Source organism: Cygnus atratus, chromosome 8 (genome assembly GCF_013377495.2).
Source record: "Cygnus atratus isolate AKBS03 ecotype Queensland, Australia chromosome 8, CAtr_DNAZoo_HiC_assembly, whole genome shotgun sequence".
Classification (NCBI taxonomy): domain Eukaryota; kingdom Metazoa; phylum Chordata; class Aves; order Anseriformes; family Anatidae; genus Cygnus; species Cygnus atratus.
Genome location: NC_066369.1, coordinates 24,566,082 through 24,591,080, shown reverse-complemented (window position 1 = coordinate 24,591,080; position 24,999 = coordinate 24,566,082). Strand labels below are relative to the sequence as shown.

The window sequence follows — 24,999 nt, the reverse complement described above, 5'->3', positions numbered from 1 at the left end:
GAAAATGAGTGCAAGGAACCAGAGAAAGCACAGCGCTCTGGTTGCTAACTTACTCTCCATCCTGCTAAAATGTATGGAGTTTCATTTATTTCCTTTATAATAAACTGTGCCTACCACAGCGTATATTCTTTTAAATAACATTTTAAAATATTTTCCGGTAAATTAAAGTGATGACATGTTTGTAGGGTTCATTGTTAATTTCATTTCCTTTGGCTCAGCCAGCCAGATAAAATGCAATGTTATTAATCTTTGTATAAAAGAAGATCCTTTGCCGAACAGTAATAAATGATCTTGATAGATTTGTCAGGAAAATGAATGATAATCATTTGCAGATAGACACAAGCCTGGTATGGAAGATTAATAAGAAAATATGTATTGGCATCATTAATAACATCTGCTGCCAATGGACTTGTATATTGGTTACAGCTCTGAAAGCGATGCATTCTTGTTAGGATATTGCCATCCATCACGGGCCTTGAGGAGCGAGGCCGTGCCACGTCCCTGCGGCGCTGACAGGCGGCTCCCCGGGAAGGGCTCTGAGGAGCGCAGCCGCAGCCTCCTTCCTGTGGGGCTGTCGTCGCTGCAGCCCTGCACTGCCGGCCTCTGCCTCTCCTGGTGCCAGTGCTAAAGCCTCTTCCAGACCCTGTGAACGTGTCCTTCTTTGCTCTGGGGGCTGTAGCTGGTTGGATTCGTGGATGATCCTGATTCCCTCAGGGGCTGTGCCCAGAAGGTGCTCCAGCACGGAGTGGCTCGGCGTGCAGCAGCCGCAGCACCTGGTGTTGGACATATGCCTTCCCTCAGAGGCTGCGCTTGTCCCACCTCATGTATCTCTAAAAATGTTCCTCTGAACCTGCCACAGGTGCTTAAGTACTTGAGTGTCTTCAACTGACGTGGCTTTGAGACGGACCCTCTGCTTTAGTGGATGCACAACACGTTAGGAGGTGAAGATCTTTGCAGTTACTGTGTTGGACTGTCACGGGCCTTGTGTTTTGGCCTTGCTCATCCCTGTTAGGAAAAGAACATTTTATTTTGGGCATATAATCACTGCACCTGCAGAGCCTCAGGTGGGGTCTCGCTCCTTTACAAACCCCAACGTGCGCCTGAGATGCTGCCCAGAGCTGCAGTGCTCTCCGACACAGCACTGCCTGCAGTGCTGGGGGCCAAGAGCCGTCCTGCCCTGCCATGCCCCGTCCTCATCCCTGCCCTCATCCCTGTGCCTCGCTGACATACAGGGTGAGTCTGAGGGAGAGCAGAGGGGCCAGCGAGGCCCCACTTGATGCAAAGAGGAGAGCAGGAGCTGGAGGAAGAGCAGGAGCTGGAGGCACCGTGTGTGTTCCAGTGCAACCCACGGGGAGATGCACATTGACCAGAAATTAGCAGGGCTGGGAGATGCAGAGGGGAGCTAGGCTGTCGACAGACCAAAAGGAAGGAACAGAGGGACTAAAATGAGGAATAACATGGAAAGGAAACCCTCCTCACCTCCAATCTTATAGGGAGGGAGAAACTCTTTTTTGTTTGTTTTTGATGTTTTTTGGATAAATATTGTCCTTTCCTGGAAAACACACATCAAGATGTTTTGAGACAACTGGTTTATTTTCAATAAAACATTTCAGTCTCCCCTCTCCCTGATGTTTCTTTTTCTTTTGTTTTGCTTTAATGGTTCAAAGTACAGTAGTATGTCACATAAATTTACCAATGAAATTAATTTCTCCTGCGGGGTGCAGAGCTGGCTGCACCTGGCAGTGTGGATGTCACAACTCCTTCTGTGGCCACGCTCAGGGATACTGCCACATCTCTCAAAGTATATTAGTTCATTTAACTGACTTAGGCATCGACATCTTAGAGGAAATGTTATTCGGGATCCACGGGGTGAGATGAGGAGCAGGAGGAGCAGGGGAGTCAGGGCCTTTTGTCCATAGACTTTTGTCCAAAACTATTTGGGTCATTTAAAAAAAAAAAAAAAAAAAAAAACAACTTATTAAACTCCACTTCCATTCCCTGCAAAACTAAATTTTGAGGGGAGAAAAGAGTAATCTCAAATGTTAAAACAAAAACCAAAAAAACTTCTGTGGTATTCCTCATCCCGCTCTGTGCTGCTTTTCCCATGGCTTTAGAGGATGTGTGGTCCAAAAAGCCAATAAAGCCATTGAGCTAAGTGCTGCTGAGGGGCTCTGTGGCTCAGGAGCACTCAGCGCCTCACTGCTCCAGGCGAGGCGGCGCAAGCCTTGGTATTTCTAAATGCATTAGAAATGTGTCCATTGTTATTAGGCATTTACCAGCTATTAATCACAGCTGGTAACCTGATTTCCTCTAAATGTTTTGAGGCACCCTCTGATCTGGGCACCACCTGCTCGAAATTGAATACTGGAGAGGCAAGGCAAGCTCTGCGGCACGTACCTCCTCCTATGGGTATGGATGGGCCGCTGACAGGGCTGAGATCTCCCTTATTTAAAGAAAATGTACTTTTTCATCTTAAAAAAGTGCTTGTATTGATCTGCACAAGCACACACACAGACCCTGTCTTGCACTGCTGATTCAATCTCCTCCACCCAAACTGAGGACAAGTGGGGAAACCACAACCCAAGCTCCCTGTGTCAGGTGGGCACAGGGTCTCGTGTCTCCTCTCTTTGCAGGATCATCATTCACCATCTTCATCTTCATGACATTGTGCTTCAACTGATGCCCTCACCTCCCTGCACAGCCCGTGCCCAGTAGCTCAGCTGTGCCCCTCAGATGCTGGAGCACAGAGAGTCACATCCCCATGGGCGTTTTTAACCTTCTTCAGGTGCATGTCCTAACCACCACGTCGTGATATTAGTGTGGGCACTGCTGCCTCTTCCTATGGAGGTGATTTAAAATGTGACAGCAATGCCACGTGTCAGGATGGTACCGAGGGGGGATCACAGGGGCCTGGATCAGAGGTGACCCGGCACAAGAAGGTGTATTCATTTTCCCCACTACAGCCCGGACACCGTGGTCCCAAGGAGACCTTTGTGCATCAGTGCAAGGATATATAACCACAATAACCCAGAGTCAAAATTGGCTTTGTTACTAAGGCACTTTTATTGCTGTAATGCTGTTAAAGGGCAGGATTGGTGCAGTGAGTAAACAGGCTCGTGCTGCAAGCAGGAAGGCCGGGGGGTTGGCGGGGGGCCCTGTCCCTGCTGCCAGTGCCAGCTGGGGGGGGTCCAGCACAGGTCCTGGGGGGCTGCAGGAGCCTGGGTTGTTGCTGCTGAGCTAGCCCAGCGCTCCACGCTAACCCTGTCTCAATTCGGCCATACAGAAAGCTGCGGTAGTGCTTCACTCTCCATCCCCACACCGGTGTAAACCAGGAGTCCTTCCCCTGTGAGCAGCGAGGCAAAGTCAGGTCACAGGAGGGCAGCGAGCACCACAGCCAGGTTTTCCAGAGCCCTTGCCCTCTGCGGGACTCTGCTCTTCACCTTTTAAAGCCGACCCCAGGCCTCCCAGCTTGACCCACACGTCCTGCATGCGACTGGTTGTGAGTCTCAGTTGCACCTTGTCTTAGTCGTGGACCAACCAAGCCCTGCAGGCATTTCCAGCAAGCAGGGCCTCCGGGGACAGGCCGCCCCAGGCACACCAGCACCACAGGGACCATTACCAGAACCCCTTTCACCTGACGCCTCCAGCTTGGACATGAAGTTGAAAAGCCCTGAGAGAAACCAAAGCCATGTGCTGCTGCCTGACCCCCACCTCAGCCGAAATATCCCCACAGAAAGACATTAATGGTCAGCAGGAGAACAGCGTTAACGTTGCAAACAGTCCTCCACAGGGGCTTTTCCTCGATGCTGGTGAGTCTCCGCTCCAAGGCGGCCTTCTCCTCCTGGGACAGGGTGCGCGCAGGGCTGGGGGACAGGCCACAGAACCACAGGTACAGCATTTTCCAGCAGGGAGGCCTGGGTGCTGCAAGAGATGGACAAAATGTTAGCACCGAGCTGGGACATGGCCCTCCCTCATCTGCCTGATCAGAGGTGTGCCAGCCAGCCTGCGGGGGGGTTGGGGGGCACCTCAGGTGGGACAGAAGATGGCGATGGGAAGGGGAGGGAAGGGGAAGGAGCAAGCTCTACCATGTACAGCACAGCCTGATTTCCGCAGGTTGATTGCAACACCAGTTGTTCATTAGTTAATTAACAGAGCTTTTCCCCTTCCTCCCCAACCCAGCTTCCTTCCACTTTCACATATTCCTGACAGCATGATGGTCCATTTAGAGATCTCCTGGCTTGTTTATTACACGTGACAGGCCAGATGAAGTATGTGTTTTAATTGTCAGTCCTGTGCTGTGTATATTGCTCTGGCTGTTCTTTCCAAATATAACCTTTTTCTGTTTTCTTTCTGAAGGGTAGAATGCTATAAGGCCTTGAAAAAAAAAAAAAAAAAAAGGTGTTACCTAAGGAAAAAAAACTCATTAAACTGTCAGATCCTTTGTTCTGTATTTCCTTTCCCATCATTACTAATCACCAAATTACAAAGACATTTGTTTATAAAAATATGAGCTAGTTAAGTGAACTAGGAATCGATAAAAAGTAATAAATAATGATGAACAGCTGCATTCAACTGAAACCCAAACTTACTCTAATGGGGAAAAAAATGAGGAGATTTCTTTTATTTGTTCACTTTTGTTTAGCTTGGCTGTAATTGGTACCAGTGTCCTTTGGCATGACCAACAAAAGGAGGGAGTAGCAAAATCTTGTGTATGTGCCTTTCTTCTAAGTTCTTCTGCTCTGTAACTGTGGAAGGTTAAGCTCAAAACCAGAAAGCTGGATTATTTTTTTTTTAATGGAGTTGCACGATAAACCTCTATCCACTCTGAACAGAACTTGCATACGTAGCATTTCCTGCTACTCTTTGGACCATAATGCCATTTTGATGCAGTATGTTACAGCATTGCTGAGTGAGTTTGGCCAGCACAGACCACACAGGGGCAAGGAGAAGGCATCTCTAACACATGCACAAGGGCTTTGTCTCCTGGCAGTGATGGGGATAGGAAGGGACACCATCAGTATGTGCTGATGCTGAGATTACAGAGCCTGCCATGGGAGTGCTACCACTAGCTACTGCTTTGGTTATGCTTGCAGGATCAATACAGATCTCCTCAAATGCATCTTGGTGAGATAGAGAAATAGCTGCAGTGTCATGGCACAGAGCCCCAGCGCCAATGGGCCAGGGAGCAGGGTCCCAGCAGCACAGACCTCCACCCCCATGGGGCTGTTGTAGGTGGCTGTTGACCCCCCATCTGAAGAGTCTATCCTGCCATTAGGTGTCCACGCCTGAAGTGCCAAAATAACACTGCAGCCTGGGCAGGACTGCACCTGGGTAGTTCACATGGATAAATGACTTGATTGGGAGGAGGAGGAAAAACATTGTACTGAATGGTGGGTTTTCTTGCTTTTCAAGAACAGTAGCTCTTTTGAGTCATTCAGAGGATTGTGACATGAAAGTAAATGCTAGCAGGTATGTTGGGAAGACCAACAGCCGTACTCTCATTCGTCACATCTCTATAACCGGTATCCCCACAAGTACAAGTCACTGACTCCAGTGACTACAACAGGAGACCTCCCATGAGTTTTGGAGGGCCCATGTGGGAGATCCTGGCTATGCACTCACATGCACATGAATGTGCTTGTCCACAGTCAGGCACCCTACCTGCCTCCTCCTTGTTGCCCAAATCTGCGCTTTCGAGCAGGTCACCCTCTCCGTTGGCTGAGTTCATCTGTGCTGATTCACTCTTGTAATTTCTCAGGTCAATGTCAGGTGATTTTTTGTGCCTCGTCCACCACGTCAGGCAAGCGAGCTGCAAAGAGGGATGGAGAACACGCAGGTTATGGCCTTCCTGTCCCAAACTGGCATGTAAGTCATGGCCCTCTTTGGGGAGACAGGTCCAAGATGGTGCTGGGAGAGCAGTTCTAGAGTGATGTTTTTTTCCCCTGCATTTCCCTCATCTTCCTTTTGTGCAGATGCCCACACACTGGGGAAAATGAAAAATAAATAAATTTAAAAAAAAATTTAAAAACCTGGTATCATCCAGTTGGAGCTGAAAAGCTGAAAAAAAATTTTGAGTTAATCTAGATTCGATCCATCTGTTTTTTGTTTTTGTTTTGTTTTGTTTTGTTGTTGTCATTCTGCTTAATCAGTTCCATCCCTGTCTCTACCAGAAACCTTTTAGTAGACACTGCGGAAGCAGACTCCTTTTTGCTCAGCTTACTGACATGAAATAATGATGAAGATCTGTGTCCAGAACAGCAGCCCTCCAACAGGGAAGGGGCAACAAAGTCAATTAAAAGGTGGAAAAGAAAGAGAGAGAAGGAATAAAAATGAAGCTAAGATAGCCGTCTCTGGATATGGCCAACTACAGACAGCAATTGTACCCTCCGCTCACCCTCACCACAGAAAGATCAGCTGGGTGTTAGCATGCAGCTATATGGCCGTGGGGACACTGATATTTAAGGGGCTCTGTGGAACGTGGGGAGAGACTGGAGAAAATCCAACATGAACATTAAACCCCATAGTTGAGACAAGCTCACATCAAAGCAGAAGCCTGCCCTTCCAAAGGAGCTTACCTCAGGGCTCTTGGTAGGACGAGCGGCAGTATTTTGTCTCTGCCCTGTGACTGCAGCAGCACAGAGGGACAGAGCCATGGTGGTGATAAACAGGTCACAGTTTGCAGGGAGGGCAACACCATGCATCAGACCAACAGGTGTAGTTACAAGAAGAAAGGAATGGGCACACGCTGTAAGACTTGTCTGTACAAACGTCTCTTCCCTCTCTCTCTTTTTTTTTTATTTGTTGTGTTGGTGTTTTTATTTATGTTTAACTCCAGTTTTCTTTATTCGTCTAATACAAGACATTACTGTGCCCTGCATTGTCCTTTCAATGACAAGCCATGTAGGATGATCCATTCTGGAAAGGCTTTTGTGGCTGCAATCTCCTCTGCTTTACAAAACTAGGATGTCTGAAGCTCGTGTCCTGGGGCAGGTCTGAACATCTTCTCACTTGGCCACAAGAAGCACCCAAGGAGGGGGTTCATCCTGCAAACCCCACAGCGGTCCTTTTGCCAGCTGTGGGTTAACCATCCCAGGGGCTCAGGGCTTTAAATTCAAGCTGCGGCTGCTGCTTGTTTGGCTGACCGTGGCACGCTGAGCAGCTTGGTGGCACTTCCTAACTTCTGCATGCTGTGACCAAGGCAAACAGCAAGGACTGCACTCATCAAACCCACACAAGGTTCACAGCCTGCCCTCCCACAGGATGGGACCAGGGCAGCGGAGCTGTGCTGCTGATGACAGGCCAGGCAAAGTCGTGCGTTTGCCCGATGAGCGACTGCCTCTCTGCTCTGCCTATATGGAGATGAATGTCTCCAACGGGTCACTTACAAAATAACGTGAGTTTAATTTTTGAATTTTACACACAGAAATGTAGGCAGCAGTTTCCAGTTGACATAAAATGTTGCATAATTTCCAGAAGATTTATAGCTTTATTTAAATCATTTTCAACCAAGATGAGCATTGGGCAGGGCTAATCTTTCTTGTCACGATGTGCTAAATTGCTTTGATTTGATGATCCTCATCTTTCTCAAGGATTCTTTTCTTTTTTCTTTCTTTTTTAATCACTTAGGAAATGTCACTGGAACGTAGCAAAGTTTCAGGGTACTAAAGCATTTGAGAAACTTTTTTTCTTTTCGCTTCTCTTCCCATGTGTCACTGAATGACTGTCCCTTCACACCGCAGTGTGTGAAGCACACAGTGCAGGGGCTGGAGTTTCCCTGGGGCTCAGCCTCTGCCAGGTGGGAGCAATTCTCGGTTGAAAGCAGCATGGACACACAGGTAACCTCCTCACATTTCACCACTGAGCCACACAGAGCTGCTGCTTTGCCTGTGGCCAATCTGTTCAACAAGGCAAGCCACCACCCTAGAGGTGAAGCCTAACAGCCATGCTCCAGCTTCAGCCTCCCCTGGGGCAGCTCTGGGCTAGCTGAATTCCTCAAGGTCACCCTTTCTCCTCTTTGCCATCACCTGAAGGATGCACACCAGAGAAGACCAGAAGCACAGCATGGCCGTGGAGGCCACAACAGGGCTGTCTACAGCTCCTCAGCAGGGATTTACAAAATGTTTTCCTCGCAGTGGCACCACGGGGTGCAGGGGGAGCGCCAGCCTGTCCAGCTGCAGCACCTCAGCAGTGCACGGTGTGGGGCCAGGCCAGCCACGGCTGGCTCAGTGCTCCTCCTGGGCTCTGCTCCTGAAGGAGATGCTGAATCCAGACCTCAGCACACTGGGAAAACATCCCCGCCTCCAGAGCACATCAGCTGGAATTGCCAATCCATCAGCCTGTCAGCACGAACCCTGACCCCTGGGGACATTACCTGCGAGCATAGCACTCCTTTTGTGGGCTGTTTCTCTCCCTTTTCCCCCCTTAAATTCTCCTTGGACAAGGGAGTTTGCAATAACTCAGCAAAGTTTTTCTTTTGTTGTTTGTAAACTGGAATAAATCCTTCTGTTCCAAAATGCCATCTGGCACCTGACAGTTGTGTTTCAGCTTCGCAGTCTCAAATTTAATTGTAAGCTCTTTTGCAGGGTTTTCAAGGACAGCGTGACACAATATGGACTACCTACAATGAAGACATATGAACTCTGGAGCATACCAAACAAATTCCTTGCATACTTGTTTTCCAGCACAGCATCAATCACCACAGGGATGGGAGAGTGTCCAAAACAGCCGGAGAAAATGCTACAGCTTGCAGTTCTTGGATTGTAATTCATTTAAAGCCAGGCACATTAGCTGTACCGCTCTAACATCAGATACAAATCTCTTCTCTCCTTTTGCTCATTTGCTATCTGAAAAGAATTGGGATTCAATATTTAAAGTTGTCCGGTGTAGATCTTCAGCTGATGTAAAGTGGCATAACTGTGCTCAACAGCTGTTCCTGGTCTTTGAAGGCGATGGAGCTATGCTGATTTACATCTGCTGAAATCTGATCTATCACTATATTTCCTTGGCTTTTCCTTTGGTGGCTTGTTTTTCTTTTCCTTTCGCTTGACAAAATAAATGGCGTAATTTCTAGCCTTTATAAGGTGTCTTTCATCATTACTTCTCAAAGTGCTGCACAGATAAGGGCTGGCAGAACTAGCCCCACGCAATGTTTATGGGTGAGTATCTGAGACTCACAAAGTGAGTTGTCCAGCACCTGGGACTGGGAAGGGCCAGAGCTTCAGGCAGCTCCAGCCAGGATACCTGCTGCCCCTCAGCCACCGTCACGGTGACATAAAATATCTTCACTACAAGTTTGCTCACTTGCATGCCAAAACCCAGCAACTCGAGGTTGCTAATGGCCACACAAAATTCAGGTGCTAGCTTGGGTCCAGGGGGCCTGACACGTCCATCCTAACTTCTACCTCCTGTTCTTCCTTCCCTCAACCTTTCTGTCCTTGAACCATCTCAGCATGGCCACATACCAGCTCATAGTCAGTCTCAGTATCCAGTCTCAGCAGCCCCATAGCACCTTGGCAGGGCACCAAGGAAAAGCACACCACTACAGGTAATTGTCCAATCCTGTTCATGTGGTCATGTCCAGGGCAAAAGTTGGGCCAGTCTGACCAAGGGAAAATGAAAGGTGCTGGTTTTAACACTGCCCACTCAGATTCATGCCAGACATGCAGCAACCCAGCAATATTGGCATCTACTTCAGCTTCCCAAGGGTAGCTAATCACATCCTGTATGGTATTAAGTATGGTTTATAAAATCCAGCTAGCTATGATATACAAAGCTTCTTTTGTCTAGAAAGTCAGGTTAGGCAGGCAAGTCCTTCTTAGGACTTGGTTCAAGTCTTGGTAAATATGTTACATTTTTTTCTAGGTTTTCATGCATCTACAAGACTTTTCTTATCCCTCCTCCCCCAACACACACACTCCTTAGAGCATGTTTTAACTGTTTTTATACCTCGGAGGTCAGACTAAAAGCCTTCTGGCGCTGCGGCCTGTTTTTTCACTTTCTGAACTGCTGGTATGACGTTTGCTATTTGCCAGTTCTGTGTTAATGCATCTAATCTTGCTCTTGCTGTGGGCAGGGAGCACTGAACACGTTTAGTTATCACAGGTCAGATGATGAGTGGAAACTCATTAAACCACAGTAATTAATTGCTGGCAACCATCTGGCCACCCCTGAGCAGTAGTGAACAACGTAAGCTGCAGAACTAATGGTGCCTTCTTGCCAGTATTTCTTTCTCCCATGTGGATCCTCTGATAGCTAATAAAAGATGAGACTTTATCTCAAAGCAGACACAAAGGCCGTCTCTCTCTCTCTCTCTCTCTCTGCCTCTCCTCTATCTGAGCACCTGCTTTCATGTAATCTTTAGGAGCTGGGTATCTTTGACACCACTAACATTCAATCAAACATTGATGGTACTGGTTAATGCTTTACAAGTTATGAGGAAGCAACAGATAGAAAATGCTGTGACAGCATCACCCTCATTTCCTCATGCAGTCAGACAGGGGAAAAACAAAAAAAACAACAAAAAAAAAGTCTTTTAAATCTATCCAGCAACCTTTGTTTGGAGGTAGATGGCAGTTTTGTTATATTGACAGCTGCTTTAAAACTTGGGACCGGGAAGAGTTGCTTTAAGGTTTTATTATATAAAGCCTCCCAACTCTGCACCATGTTAATGTGTTAAGTAAAAGAAAGTTGTGCCTGACTCAAAGTTATTAAATGTAATTGAGATCACATTGGGACAAAATGTTATTTTCCTAAATGCCCATGTTGCAAAAGATATTAATCTTGTTTGCCTGCAAGATTGATGCTGGCTCTGCTGAAACAGGGTAGATGCTACAATTAGATATATTTAATTCCTCCTCGGCAGTGCTCCATAATATGATTTCCTCTCCTTCCCCCTTCTTCTTTTCTTTCTATTCCAGCTATGATGGGCTGTGGTGTCTGCCCAGCTCTAGGCACAGCATGGAAACTCGCACTCAATTTCAAGCACTCAGTGCCTCGGGAAGCATTAACGCTATGAGACCTGGGGAATAGAAAGCTGAGGAGCAAGTGCTTCTTTGCAGCATATGCTTTACACACCACTTCTCAGCCGTGGAAAGAAAAGAAAAGGACAGATTTCAGAGATTTTTGGAAACCAAACGGGGCGTCTGAGAAAAGTCACTTACCTTTTCTTCAGGGATTGGGGGGGTGCAGAGACTAACAAGGACAATGACAATGGCAGTGAGGATGCAGAGGATGAGTGCAAAGTAGAGGTAGTGCAAGTCCTTTAGCACAGCTGGTCTTCTGTCCTCCTCACCACAAGACGGTGTGCTATAAATAAACTCGATGATCATCCGAACAAGTCCAATAGCCAGCCCAACCACAAGGCCCCAGAAAGCACCCTGAGAAAAGGCAGACACAAAGAAAAGGTCACTGCATGTTACCCTTGGTTGACGTTCTCTTTTTCTGCCTTTTTTTTTTTTTTAATTCATCTCTTTGATAGACCTGATGGAATCTCACACTGACATGCATCAAAGGAGGATGTTTTCAGTTTAAAATCCTCATTTTTCTCTTTCTGCTCTTGAACATGGAATAGATAGAGCACAGACAATGCAAGAATCTCCTCCTAGCAAAATGCCTCCAACTAGACTTCGAGGCATCCTCCCTAAAGTGTAGAACAACTTTGGCTTTTGTGATTTCAAATGAGACTGCCAAGAAGCACCACTTGCAGTGGCTTCTTGGAAGCAAACACACGTGCACTAGAGACTGGGCTAAGATCCACTAATGAATGCCAGGAAAATTCTTTCTAATTGTCACACTTTAGCTGGACTGGCTCTGAATCTAAGGAATCTCCAAAGCTAGGTGGTGAAGGGAAAATTATTTATTTTATCAAATTAAATATGTGCATCAATTGGTATTTTACATCCCACTTACTGGCTCATTAATCCTCTTGCAGAAGATTGCCAAGATGAAGAGAGCTGTGATTGGTGGAGCCAGGTAGCTGGTTATAGATTGAATGTAGTCGAAGAGCTGGCCACTGTTGGCTGATTGAATGATGGGGATCCAGAGAATACTGATGACTACCAGGATGAGTATAAAGACTCTGGAAGATGAGGATAAAATTGTATTAGCTCTACAGTTGGAGGAGTCTACCTGAAAATGAAGTTTTGCAGCAAAATAAACTTACAATTGCTTTCAGAATTTCCTAAGAATAAAGCCAGAGATCACTGTCAAGAATAACATGTACACAAGTAAAGACAAAATCATTCTCTTTTAGAAGGTCAATTCAGTCAAATCCCAGAGTTGATTTCATGGATTTCAGAGTGAGCTGCACTGGGACTTGCAGTCAACATGCACAAGAGATCCACAAGGGCCTGGTGACTCCCACCATGAGCTCGGTCAATGCAAGCCCCTCATCTTCATGTGTCTTAGAGAGTGACATGATCTTCAGAGGACTTCCTCTTGGATGCAACAGAGGAAGATGGAAGCTGTGATCATTAGCAATTTTTCTGCCACCTCTCCAAGCAGATAACATGCTCAGTCTGGTGTCTTTGCCAAATTCTAACTCATTTTCTGCTTATTAAAACTGCTTCTGGGATCTCAGGTGCATACCACAACCCTCCTTCATCTTGCATTGCATGTTATAGAGGTTTGCCCATATTGATGAACAAGAGGTATTTTCCCTTTCACTACTTCACAGCATTGGAGCAAGCTATTGCCCACATCCCTCACCTGTCCCATGATTAAGTTTTGAAACTTCTTGCTAGCTTGTGACTGGAGAGGGACACACAGCACAAACATACGGAATGCAGCTTAAATTCTGTTAGCAAGAGGAGAACTTTATATGCCCCTGATATAATGCAGTGCTAAAGCTTGCTCGTAAAGGGCACTGTAACTTATCACAAAGATAGAGAGCTGGGAGGCCCAGCTCATCAAGGCTGCTGTTTTTCCTGAAAAGGAGCAACTGCAATGTATTGCTCCTGCCTGGTGCAAAAATAACGTGTTTTTAAAGACCTCTGGTGATGGTGACTCCAGAGTACCTTTGGTTTTTCTAAAATATAGATTTAAGGCAGTATTTATGTTAAGTTAAGAGAAGAGGGAGGCACTGATCTACTTAGCACAGTGTTTCTCTCTGACTACATCTATCTGAGGTGAAGCTGGACAAGATAATGCTCTTTCCCATGCTGTGTTCCTCTTCTATGTTTTTGGCACCAGTTTTTTTTCTTAGTGGGTCCAGACTGAATAATGTAAGTCAAAACAGGTAATGACAGCAACAAGACACAAAGAAATGTAAGGACCTGCCCACAATCATCAGCTCCTGCTCCGAAGCCTTTTTGCGGATCCGCTGCCAGATGTCTATAACGAAGAGAGTGCTGCTGCTATTGAAAATGGAGGTGAGGGAACTCATCAGGGCTGCCATCATCACGGCAATCATCAAACCCCGGAGCCCTGACAGAGGAAAACATGGAAGAAAAATCAGGACTAGACCCTCTGGATTCCCAGCACTCTTTTATCTTCCCAATGGCTGGTAACTGCAGGAAGATTTCCTTATCTTTAGGATGGATAAGGGCAGTTTGATTCTGCATACAGCTTGGCTCAAGCCCACCTCCATGAGTGTAAAGGTTTCTCACCATCAGGCATGAGCTCAATCACAAGTTTGGGGTAGGCAATGTTGGAACAACCCACTGCTGCTCCACAGACCCTTCTACAGATGTCGGGGTCCACGCAGCCCACTTCATCTGTAGAATACAGGAAAATAACAAGAAGTCATGTAAACGCTGTTGAGCCACAGGACACATAACTCAAGGGAACAAATCCTGATGACCTGTGTAGGTAAATATAAATTCAGAGGTGAAGTTGGAATGCAGCTAGAGCAAGTGGAGCTGAAGAACACTTTATGTCCTAAAATAAAGGTGAAACTTTGAGATGAGATATTGCAATTCTGTTCAGGGTACTGACATAAGTCTCCTGGATGTTACATAATTGTAGTCCTTGATGACTTGTCATTTGGGGGAACTGCAGAGCTTCCATGAGCCTGTCAGCTGGGTTACCAATGATGCTGCAGGCTGACTTACTCCTATTTGATGAAGTCTGGGAGAGAGGCACATGAGGCACTTTCCTCCAGGAGAAGTCCTGCTAACCAGGATGTTCTCCCCAGGAAGTGGCATGCTCTGGAGGAATGAGCAATGAGATTTCCTTGGGAGAAAACATGAAGGGAACTCTTGTTCTTCCACAAAGGAGGGCTGTTTCACATAATCCACTGGGAACTGCATGAGTCTGTGTGGGAGATTGCCAAGACTCTCGCCAAATATACAATGGAAGTAATCCACAGGACCTGAAGGACAACCTCAGTGCTTCATATATTTCATCTCATCGACTTCCTCTAGATAGATACATGTAATGCCCACAGCATGGAGCTCTATGCTGCTAGTGGCACAATCTGCCCCATAAGGATATCCCCAGTAATTTCTTCTGCTGTGGGAGTGCTGGAGGTGGAAGAAGGGCATGGGAACATCTGTGCACAACAGGAATATATGCAGTATGCCTGCGAGACAGCGGAGTTTCTGAGGTGTAAAAGTGCTGAAGGACCTGTGTGGGATTAGTGCTCATAAAAGGTGTAAAGCCCTATGGTGAGGAATATGGGAAGGCTTACCTGGGTAAAGAGCTCTGCTGATCATCCCTGGCATGACGATGAAAAACATAGGGAAGATTTTCAAATATCCTCCCAGCACCGATCCACCTTTGGCATGGGAGAGGTTCTTGGCAGAGAGAGACCTCTGGACTATTACCTGCAATTGGTCAGAAAGGGAGCGGGAAGTAAAGCTGGAGCACTGCGGAGAGAGCAGGATCCATCCTCTCTCCTCTTCTTGTTCTCATGGAAGACTTTCATGCAACAGGATCCCAGAGTGTTTTGCATGCCAATGGCAACTTTCCCATCTCAGTTGACTGCAGCCTGCTGCCACTGCTCAGAGCGCAGTGCACAGGCTATGGCAGAGGGCAGCATGGAAATTTCCTTTAGAAATTTTCTTCATTTCGCCCTTGACTGAAGTGAAGCCACCTTGAGGACTGGAGACAGCAGTTATACAGCAGTAAGAGACAAGGAATGAAGCAGACGAGGTTGTTTTGGTAAAAGTTCAGTGGTGGGTTTTGGTGGTTATCCCACCTTGAACCACAAAAGCACAGTTTCTTAAGAAACAAATACAGTTCTCCCTGTTGTAACTTGGATAGGGATTAGAAACCTGAGACCCGCTGGAATATGAGCAGCTTGTCCGGAGGTCTGCACAAGGTCACTGCAGAACTAGCTCCAGCTCCCTGTTTTTGTATCCTCATTGCACAAACTGCATGCAGACCCCCAGTACTCACCAGCCCACAGCAGGATAAAGACAGATGAAAATAATCTGCTCACCCACCCTAAGAAGTGCACAAAAGTAGCAGCTTGCTGAGAAGGTGGAAGGAGAGAACTATTCAGGTCTAGTCCAGTAACAGAGGCAGTAACTCCTGCACAGCAAGACACAGTCATGTTTCAGCTCACAGATCTACAAAGTGAGGAGTGGGCTGGAAAGAACATTGCAGTGGGGTGCCTGAGAGGGAAAGGTTTTCTTTACCTGATCAGTGCACCAGCACCAAAGAGCCAGCACGGAGAGGCCAAATATAAGTCCAGGCCAAGGAATGTCACCTGTGACTGGGTCCCTGAACAAATGGAAGGCATCTGCACGTGGGAGGTGACAGGTCGTGTTTGGGACTATGACCTTTGGAATCGCTGTGCTGTATTTCTCCTTCAGTCCTTCGTACCAGCCAACTTTTTCAAATCCTGAAAAGAAAATACCAATGATTTAATGTTATTTCCTTATCTGAGTCTGATGATTGCTTTTCTTTTCACCTATCTTCCTCTCATCTCCTTTCTTTTCATTCCACCCTCACTTTTGGAAGTCAAAGTGTGTACAGAAGTAAGTTGGATTTTGCCCAGAGTCCTTGTGGTTTGAACAGCACATCCTGGAAGAGGCTTAATGCAGGAAAACCTCTGTCACCCGAATCCTCACAATGTGCTCAGCATCTAGCCTTTGCCCATACACCTTCCGAGAACTGGAGCAGGAAGTTATGCAATTAAACAGGATATATCTGTATTTCTGTTTGCCAAGAAGGCTCAAAGCAAAGACCAATGATGGTCAGTTCCTTGTTATTTTTTTTATAATTCTCAGTTACACCCAGGTGAATCCACAGTAATTCACAAAGTCAACAAGGAAAGTCAGCAGAGTTATTCTGAATTTACATGAGCGTAGTGAGAGCTGAGTTTGTCTCTTGGGATGCAGTTTTGCAAGCTTGTTGACAGCTCCAGGTAAACTCCAACTGGCAAGATGAACTTATCCAGGACCTCACTGCCATACAGTTAGTGCAAAGGACAAAGCAAGTCTGGCTTGTTGGTGAATGAGAGTTGTGCCAGCACCACTTCTGTGAGTGACTGAAATTCATTTCTGCACTATACCTGAAAGGGTGAGGTGACGTACCACGATAAGGTCTAATGACTTTGGGATCATTAAACTAGTGTATGATGCCACTGCAGATTCCCCTTACCTATGAACATGAGGACCAAAGCTCCCAGTATCATGATCAGGGTCTGCAGCGCATCTGTGTATATCACAGCTGTTAAACCACCTGTTAGGAAAAACAGTGAGAAAACAGTGTCCCCACATACATAGAAACAGGTATTCCACCTGGGAAAAGGCTTTCCTTGGCCCCAGCCCTGTGATTTCAGAACAGATCCACTGGGAGAAGCTGGCACTGAGCTGGACCCCAGGACCCCGTAGCTGACACAAGGCCTCCCAGGAGGACCATGCTAAGAGGCTTGCCTGTAGTTTATAGTGTTTATTTTAAAATCTGTTATTTACCAGCTATAGTGTAGATGGCAGTCACCACTAGCAAGACCACAGTGGACAAGTAGAGGTTCCAGCCCAAAGAGATTTGGATGAACAACGCTCCAGAAAAGATGTCTGTCTGGAAAATAAATTATTATTAATAATAATAAGTCTGATGTTAGTCTGATGTTAGCTGTGCTTTGTGCAAGTGCAATCTCATAGAGCAGTCTGCAGCCCTTTGCAGCTGAAAGCATTGACAAGCTTCACTGACAGCGAAGCCACCCATGGTGAGCAGTATCCCATGTCATGGGGACATCGAACCTGTACCCATGTATCCACAGAAGGAAAAGGGGGGAAATAGCACAGACCAGGTTCTGCCCATCACCGTGTCCTGGTGGCCAGGAGTCACTCTCAGCTTGAAAGACCTCTAAAGTGTCACTACTATCTTGCACCATGTTTTATTTATCTGAAAAGGTCAGCAACTTGCTTTTCTACTTATGCTGTTCAGCATTAAAATGACTCCAGTAAAACAGGTTATACCTGCTGAGGACCTCCTTAGAAATACAGCAGCCCCTACCACCTTTGTTTTGTTTGGACCTTCTGCCTGAGTGAGTGAAACCAGAAACTGAGTGAAACCCAGAATTATACAGATAGCATCGTTCAGATGCGGAAGGTGATACGGGAGATGTGTATGTATTGGGAAATCAATCTGAAGAACACCTGTACACCTGGTATGGGGTGAGGTACAGGCAAAGACATTTGCAAAGCAAGACAAAGGGGATGGGACAAGATTTCTCTTTGTTGTGCCCCAAATAAGCAAGCATCCAGTGCTGCTCCTGATCTCTGCGACCCCGAGATGGGACAACCACTACCAAGGCACTACAGGAGCCAGTGTGTCTTCTGGTGTTTGACTTCCCAGCAGGAAATGCAACCAGCTCTGTAGCTACACAGGTTCAGTCCTTTGACAGCACCGTTTATTGAGATCTCTGCTCTTCTTTGCAAACAGGGAGGACTCTGCAATGACCTAGCTGCTAACTTACACCTGGGAAAAATGCACAGGAAGAAAAACCCTTCTTGTAACCAACTGCCGGCTGTCCAGCCAGCCGCTAAATGAGCTCTCTACAAACAAAGGCACTGCTTAATAGAAAGCACCTGTCATGCCCATAAACTGCGCCAGCCACATCCGTCAGCCACGTGTGAATTAGCTGCACGGAGGAGAAACCACTGAGATGAAACAGCAATGACTGGGGCCAGGGTCCTGCCCTGAAAGGCATTGGCAAATACTGCTCTGCTGAAGGTCATTTTGAAATATTGGTCTTTTTCCACCATGTGCATTGAGTGTGTAGCTGTGCACACTGTTGTGCTATTGTAGGAGAGACTTTCCATTTGTCCAGTTCTGCTCTAAACTTCTCTTTCCTAGACCTTGTCCTGGAAAATGCTCCAACCACGGACAGCAAAGCTCCTGGGGGCAGTGGTGGCAGCAAGGGGCAAGCCACACGACAGACAGTTGGCCATTAGAGGAGGAAATCTATCCCATGCACCCAGCCCTGAGCTATCTTCCAGTGCACTTCCCAGGAACTGAGAATTAATAAGCCTGGGGGAAGGACACTGAGGCCGGCTGCAAACAGCACATGGGTGCCTCATCTTCATTCAACATCTTCTAAGGCAATTTGACATCTAAATACTTCAATAGAGTCTAGTCAAAACTGGCCAAAACAAAAATTTTCAGTCCCTGTAATGGGCTTTGAAATACAGTCCTCTCCCTCCAAGGGCACAGGTAGTTCTTATCAAATCTCTGAGCATATGTTCTACCTCTTCATTAATGGCATTTAAATGAAATGAAATACCCAACAGCTTACCTTGCATTTTAACTACCTACAAGGTAAAACACTGCAAGCAATCCAGAAAGGATACTTTGTTTTGTCTTAGACTAGAACCTACCCCTTTTGCCATACCCTCCTTATACAGCACAAGTGACAGAGAGAGACAGAGGAATAACATTCCTAATGCTGAAAACTCAACAAGAACAACAGAAAACTAATTACTAGGACTATGCAGATTTATGATCATTTAAGAGGATTTCATATCTACAGGGTGTAACCAGCCAGATGCTCAGATGGGGTAATGCTGCAGTTCCCCTGTCTAAATTACCAAAGGTTTGACTTGATGGAAGGAAAAAGGCAGGTTGTGGTACTTACACCATCTAGTAATTAGCTGCTATATCCCTGTAAAGTTTTCCCTGTGCATTGCTCCTTAATGAGTACTCTCTCTCTCAAGGTACATCTCCATGATCAATGCAGAGGCAGGTATTTACTTGAGCAAAGCAGCACAAAACACACTGATACTGTTTCTGGTAGCTGAGCTGGTCCTTTGAAGGACATCTGAGCTATCCCTTTATTGTGCCAGGATGCCCTACCCCTGCCCTAGCCACAAAGGTTGTGTTCAATTGGATACATACGGATATCTTGGTGAATATATAGAGAATGAGGGACAGTATAGACATGTAGATTTGTATCCTCTGCCCTCCAAATCTCTTCTGCAGGTACTCAGGCATGGTGACCACTCCAGCTGCAATGTAAACAGGCACAAAGATCCAGCCGAGAGCCAGAAGTGCCCAGGTAGCCTGATAAAGAGACAGAGAAAATAAAGGCACATGATTGAACACAGGAACATGATTCTTATCTTCTCTTTCAGTGGACAACTTAAGAAAGGAGTGTGTGGTGCCATGCAATGTATTTGGGAAGCACTCGGTTTTTTTGTCCCTTCTCAGAAGATGAGATGACAAATGAAGGAATTATCACAATATATTTAAAAGCTTTTGAGGTTTTCCTCTTACACCCCATGCTTCTTTGTCACAGGTGGCATATCTATTCCTTATCTGGATCTTTGGGGCAAGATGGTGTATTCTGTTGCTCTGGGTCTCTAAAGATGGTGTTGTATTTGGTAGCCTTTGAAATCACTGACTCTGTGGCAGTGAATAGTTAAGTGATTCAGAGAAGGATTGGAGCATCTGTTTGTTGCTTGATTAGCAAGTGATGAGGCTGAGGCAGCGGCCTCCCTGCAGAGCATAAAAATAAGCAACAGCAAGACTCTGCCGGGATGTTCTCCTTTCAGGCTGAAGCAGATCTGCTTCTGTTGTGGGTAGATAAAGGGGCAGTTCAGCTGTTTTGCCACAGGTGAAGAGTCTTCTGAAAGTTGTAAAGGCATCGTGTATTTCCTTTCCAAAACCCAGCAAAAGCCCAGAGAGGAGATCCAGAACATAAATAAAAGCCACTGGGTTACCAGACCTCACTTCCTGTATGTTCTGGACATTACCTTTCTTCCAAGTACCCTCCATTAGTCCAGATTTTACTTTGATTGGTTATTTAAGTCATCAGAAATGAAACTGAGCCCTGGGGACAGAGGTTGAGCGTGATTGAAGAGAACAGCCATGGCTCCTGCAGTGGCAGAGATTGGCTTAGGTAAAAGATGCCCATATGATCCCTGCAGCTGAGTGATGTCCCTTGCCGAAGGGAGAAAATAATGGCATATCCTAAGGTCCCTTTCCAATCTGAAAGAAATGAATCTAAACTCATGAAGCTAGATTTGCCCTGACATACAATCTTGTCTTCATGGGCTTCGAAAATTACTTGAATAGATTTACTTAAAATACAGTGATATGTCTTACATGCACCAGCCTGAAAGCAGGCTCAGGTTTCTTCACAAAGGACTTGAAGGTGATCTTAAGGGTTTAAAAAAAAAAAATAGCTGCAGTGAACAGATATCCCAGGAAAGAGCCTTTGGTGGGCTGGGCCCTGCCTGTGCTTGGCAAGTATCCGGCACTATTAGCAGGCTCTGCTGATACAGACAAGAGATTTAGAGTTAGGTGAGTGATGTTTATTGTGAAGCTGGCACTAATCTCACTCCTCATCACTGCAGCTGAGAAATTTCATTAGCATCACACACAAAGGGCCTGGTTTTCATGCTCTGTATGGTGTCAGTGGCAATTTTCCAGGGCATTTCAATAGGACAGAATGAGACTTGCCTTCGCACCCAGATGTTCACCCCAGAGACGTCACATTTTGGCAGCTGACAGGTGAATGCAGTGTTGCCAATTCTCATGGTTTTGCATTGAATTTAGGAGCACATGCTGTTTTTTGTTGTTGTTGTTGTTTGTTTGTTTCAAAGTTCCTGTTCCCAGAATCCTGTGATTATCCAACTACATTTTCAGCATCCATTATCTTTTAATCTTGATGAATGGCAACTAAAGCTTAAAAATATGGCCATATGCTTCCAGGAAGGTCAAAGAGCATCTAAGTGGATTCCACTTAAAACTAAAATAAAGATTTCATGTTTCTTAGGCTGTCTCAGTTTCTGGAGGCTTCTCTCCTGAGGTGTGAGAACCTGGAGTTGCCGATAGTGTTAGCATCAGGTTTTGGAGATGAACCTGCAATCCCTTTGTAAACAGTGATGTTTTAATTGACAACATAACAGGCTCTTACGTTCCACTCAAAGCCCCCAACGGCAAGGCCCCCAGCTGCTCCAGTGCCCGCCAGGCCAATGAGTAAGCCACTGCCCACGTTGCTGGACATCAGAGATGCTCCAATCTGAAACACACAGCACAGGCACATAACACAGAAAGTCACCCTGAGGAACTCCTCTATTAGCCCAAGCACTTCCTCCAGGTGCTCCCTTTCCCCAGGATGTCATCTCCTTGCAGGTAGGTGGCTGGGTGTTACTGGAGAGTTGAGTTTTCCTCCCCCAGAATCAGGGTTCGCTTTGGCAAGGGTTCTCCTGAGATAAACATCTGCTCTAGGGGAAACGGGTGGGTGAGGGAAGCCTGGTGGCAGCCACAGATACCTCAGTGTCTACGAAATTTGATGGATTTCTCAATTCCTTTGGTACACAGCCAGCAATGTGCAACCTTGCTGACCCTTTGGGCTTTACCTCTCCACAGCTTGCAGACATCCCAGCCTCTTTTAAGTCCTACACTGAACAGCACATGGTGGTTTACAAGGCCACGGCGACATGACCACCCTCTTGAAGCTCCTCCTGACACAGGATGTTCCTGAACGGTAGCAGGGACAATGTTGGCAATGTGCAGCCCTTTGTGTTTGTCGTGTACACATAGGTTCAAAGATATTCAGCCTTGCGGTAGTCTGGAAAATACTAATTCTTCAGGTTAACTTCGATGCTGTCCCTACCATGGCTCATTGAGACCCTAATTGGAAGAATGCAAGCTCCAAGGCAAATTAAACAGGGCAAAGACTATATTACTACTTTCATTTGGCACAAAGCCTCACCTCCCTTCTGTATGCCAATGCCAAATCCCTCTCAGGGTCAAACGAGATGTTACCTAAAGTACAAGTCCAGCCCTTTTCTCTCCAGAGAAAGTTTGCTTTCAGCTATGCCTCCTGTGAGGAGCTTTTCTCTTAGCACTGCTAAACTTGAAACAAAGACTGATGGAATTTGATCTGCTTCTCACCTCCGAGCAAGGTAAAACATTAATATGGCATGAACACCCACACTGAATCCTGCCAACAGCTCTGCCTTCGTGTCTGTCGAAGAAAACTCCTGATTAGAGAGCTGGCTGCTGCAACATGAGCTTGCAACTTAGGTAGGGAGTGGTGTTCTCAAGAAATGTAATCTGTTTTCCTGATATCTATATCAGACACAAAAATACAGAAGATGATATATTGTACAGGAGCAGCAACGTAACATCAAGGTTTATTTGAGGCTAACACAAAAGAAATCTGTCACCCCTGTAAAAAGAAAAAGTACATGTAAACCAGTCGTGCACTCAAGGTGAAGGCCACGAGGAGCTGAGTCTGCAAGAAGTGCTGCAGAGTTGGCTCTCTACCTGGACAAACAACATAAAAAGTGAACATTATTAGAGGTTGCTATGGACCTAGGACTGTAAATCAGAAGAGCCAAGAGCCAATCTGTACCCAGAGCATTCTGTGGCCACCTGTGGCTGGAGCAAAAAGAAATAAGAATTAAAAACAAAAAAAAGAATATTGTTGGGTGAAAAATACTCCATTTTACTATCTTTTAATTATTCCCCTCCTAATTAGAGAAAAGCATCAGGCTGTGCATTTTCTTTAAATGTCACGTGGCTGAGCAAAAGTATAAAGAATGTTTAAGAAATAACATATTTGAGACACAGATGTGTCTCTGATGGAAGAGGTTGAAAATTTAGCATAGTGAATTTATGGGCAATACACATGCAAAGGAAAAAAAAAAAGGGGGGGGGAACAGTGTTTTGGTTGAGAAGTGCATTCTGCTACTCATGACTCACTAGAAAGATATATAGTGCTGGATTTTGGCATTGGCTGAGAAGGATATTTATTCCTGTGGCATTTTTATTCCTTTCAAACTTTAAATTATCTTTATATGTACCTTTCACTCCCAAGAAAAGATGCCTTCAATAGATTTTTTTTCTTCATAGTGAAGATTTATACTTTAGTGGTTTGAAGTTTATATCCTTTACATCGTTTGTCAATAATCTCGACTTTACTCTAAATAGCAAGGGCTCAGAAAGTCTTGGGCTTTGGGATTATTTTTTCTTGTCTCTAAATGCTTTTTTACTGGAAAGCGCATTCCTAGATTACCTAATGCTGTCTTGGCTTTGGGGACAATGGTACCTTTGGTGAGTTGGGGTCAAAATGTAACTAGGCAGTCAGAGCTTCTCCACATTCACCAGCATGGACATTTTTATTGCTTACTTTAGCAGAGAAGTTTAAAGATGAGAAACAACTGAAGATGCTGAACTATCTTTTTGGTCTGGTAGCTCTATGTTGCAGCTCACTGGCAAAGTCTCCTGGGATGATTTCTGGTGGATTCTCTTTGTCTCAGGCACACAGAAAGTGTATGGATGGGATCCCCACACAAGGCCTGCCCTCCTTAAATAGAGAATTACTTTCAAACCATGAAAAACAGAGGGATGCATTTCACTTACAGGCCACCATGTCATGGATCGTCCAGCAAGGAAATAACCTCCAATGGTTCCCCGGCTTGCCCGTATAGACGACTGGAAACACAGGAGAAAGGAAAAGCTTTTCCTCCATTTACCCACCCTCAGGTCAAACCCAAAGCTCATCCCAGCAGCCTTGAAACATCCTGTCAGCAATCAGAGGGAAAGCATGGCCCAAGGGTGAGAAGCAGGAGACAAACTGTACCCCACGGGGTGCTGTCAAGGGGTACATTTGGGCATGACATGCAGCTGCATAGCAGGATGACTAGCAAGGCCCTGCTGCAGCTCCTGCTGCCTTGCTTCCACCCACGGCTGTGGATTCAGGGTTTCCAGCAGCCCTTTACTTGTGTGCTTCTGCCCCATTTCATGCAGGCTTCTGGTAGTCTAGGTTTGGAAAGAAGCCACTAGTACTTATTTAATGTCTTCTCCACGAATGTACACATTAGGAAGGAGAAAAATGCTGTAGATCTCTATAAAAGAGGCCTACACAAAGCAACATGAACAAATAATTGATAACAACTTTTCCAAAGTTTTTAACATCCCATTTCAGTCTTCCCACCCCCAGCCCCGGCTTTCCTCTTGCCCTGGTCTCCTGCCCATGACTACTTTGCAGCATGGGAGGCAGACACCATCCTCAGGACAACCCCCAGAGCTGTCCCCCTGTGGGGATGGGAACTCACAGATATCGCCTCCCCGACCTGCTCAGCAGGGCCTGGGCTAACGGTGTGTGCAGGGGATGCCTTTTGCAGGCAGACACCTTTGTACCCAGCAGGGGAGTGGGGAGGGTAAATGCTTGCAGACCTAACCCCAGTCACCTCAGGGACTCACCCATATCCCGACAGCGAGGACAAAGACGAAGTAAAAGACCACCACGATGATGTCTGCCACCCCAAAGACTGCCTTCATCTCCCCCGGCAGCGCGGGCAGCTCCGTGGTGGCCGGGGTGGGCTCACTCATGGCTGCGAGAGAACTGCCGATTTTCTCTTTCACACTGGACTTTGGCGCACGTTCGCCTTCATCGCTTCCCTTGTAATAATTAACAAGGTGGAGAAGGTGTGAGTGGGGAGCCCCGTGCTGCAGAGAGGCCCGACGGGCGGTCAGCAGGCAGGGAGCACACGTTAAGCTGTGCGTTCACTGCATGGATAGCAACAGGGGGAAGTGCAGGAGAGGAGACAGCTGAGCCTTCTCGGCAGGCTCTTTGGCAGCAGCAAAAGAGTTAAG

At 46.2% G+C, this 24,999-nt stretch overlaps 1 protein-coding gene across 1 annotated transcript; it reads right to left on the bottom strand.

Annotated features, from left to right (window-relative positions):
- Positions 1-3,712: 3,712 nt before the first annotated feature.
- SLC5A9 (solute carrier family 5 member 9) lies at positions 3,713-24,750 on the bottom strand. Its single transcript, XM_035537659.2, has 14 exons — positions 24,607-24,750; positions 23,764-23,835; positions 21,308-21,412; positions 19,285-19,449; positions 16,860-16,965; positions 16,546-16,626; positions 15,579-15,784; positions 14,627-14,762; positions 13,605-13,712; positions 13,272-13,422; positions 11,908-12,076; positions 11,160-11,375; positions 5,662-5,809; positions 3,713-3,921 (listed from the first exon to the last, which is right to left on the bottom strand). Exons 1-14 carry the CDS (start codon positions 24,733-24,735, stop codon positions 3,713-3,715), a joined length of 2,001 nt encoding a protein of 666 aa, XP_035393552.1. The 5' UTR covers positions 24,736-24,750.
- Between the last annotated feature and the right edge of the window lie 249 nt (positions 24,751-24,999).

Coding starts and splice junctions, on each gene's coding strand:
- SLC5A9 (XM_035537659.2), bottom strand. CDS start 24,735: ATGAGTGAGCCCACCCCGGCCACCACGGAGCTGCCCGCGCTGCCGGGG. Junction 14,763..15,578: donor GGTGCTGGTGCACTGATCAG/GTAAAGAAAACC, acceptor GACCAATTGCAG/GTAATAGTCCAGAGGTCTCT. Junction 5,810..11,159: donor CCCCAATCCCTGAAGAAAAG/GTAAGTGACTTT, acceptor CCCTCTTTGCAG/CTCGCTTGCCTGACGTGGTG.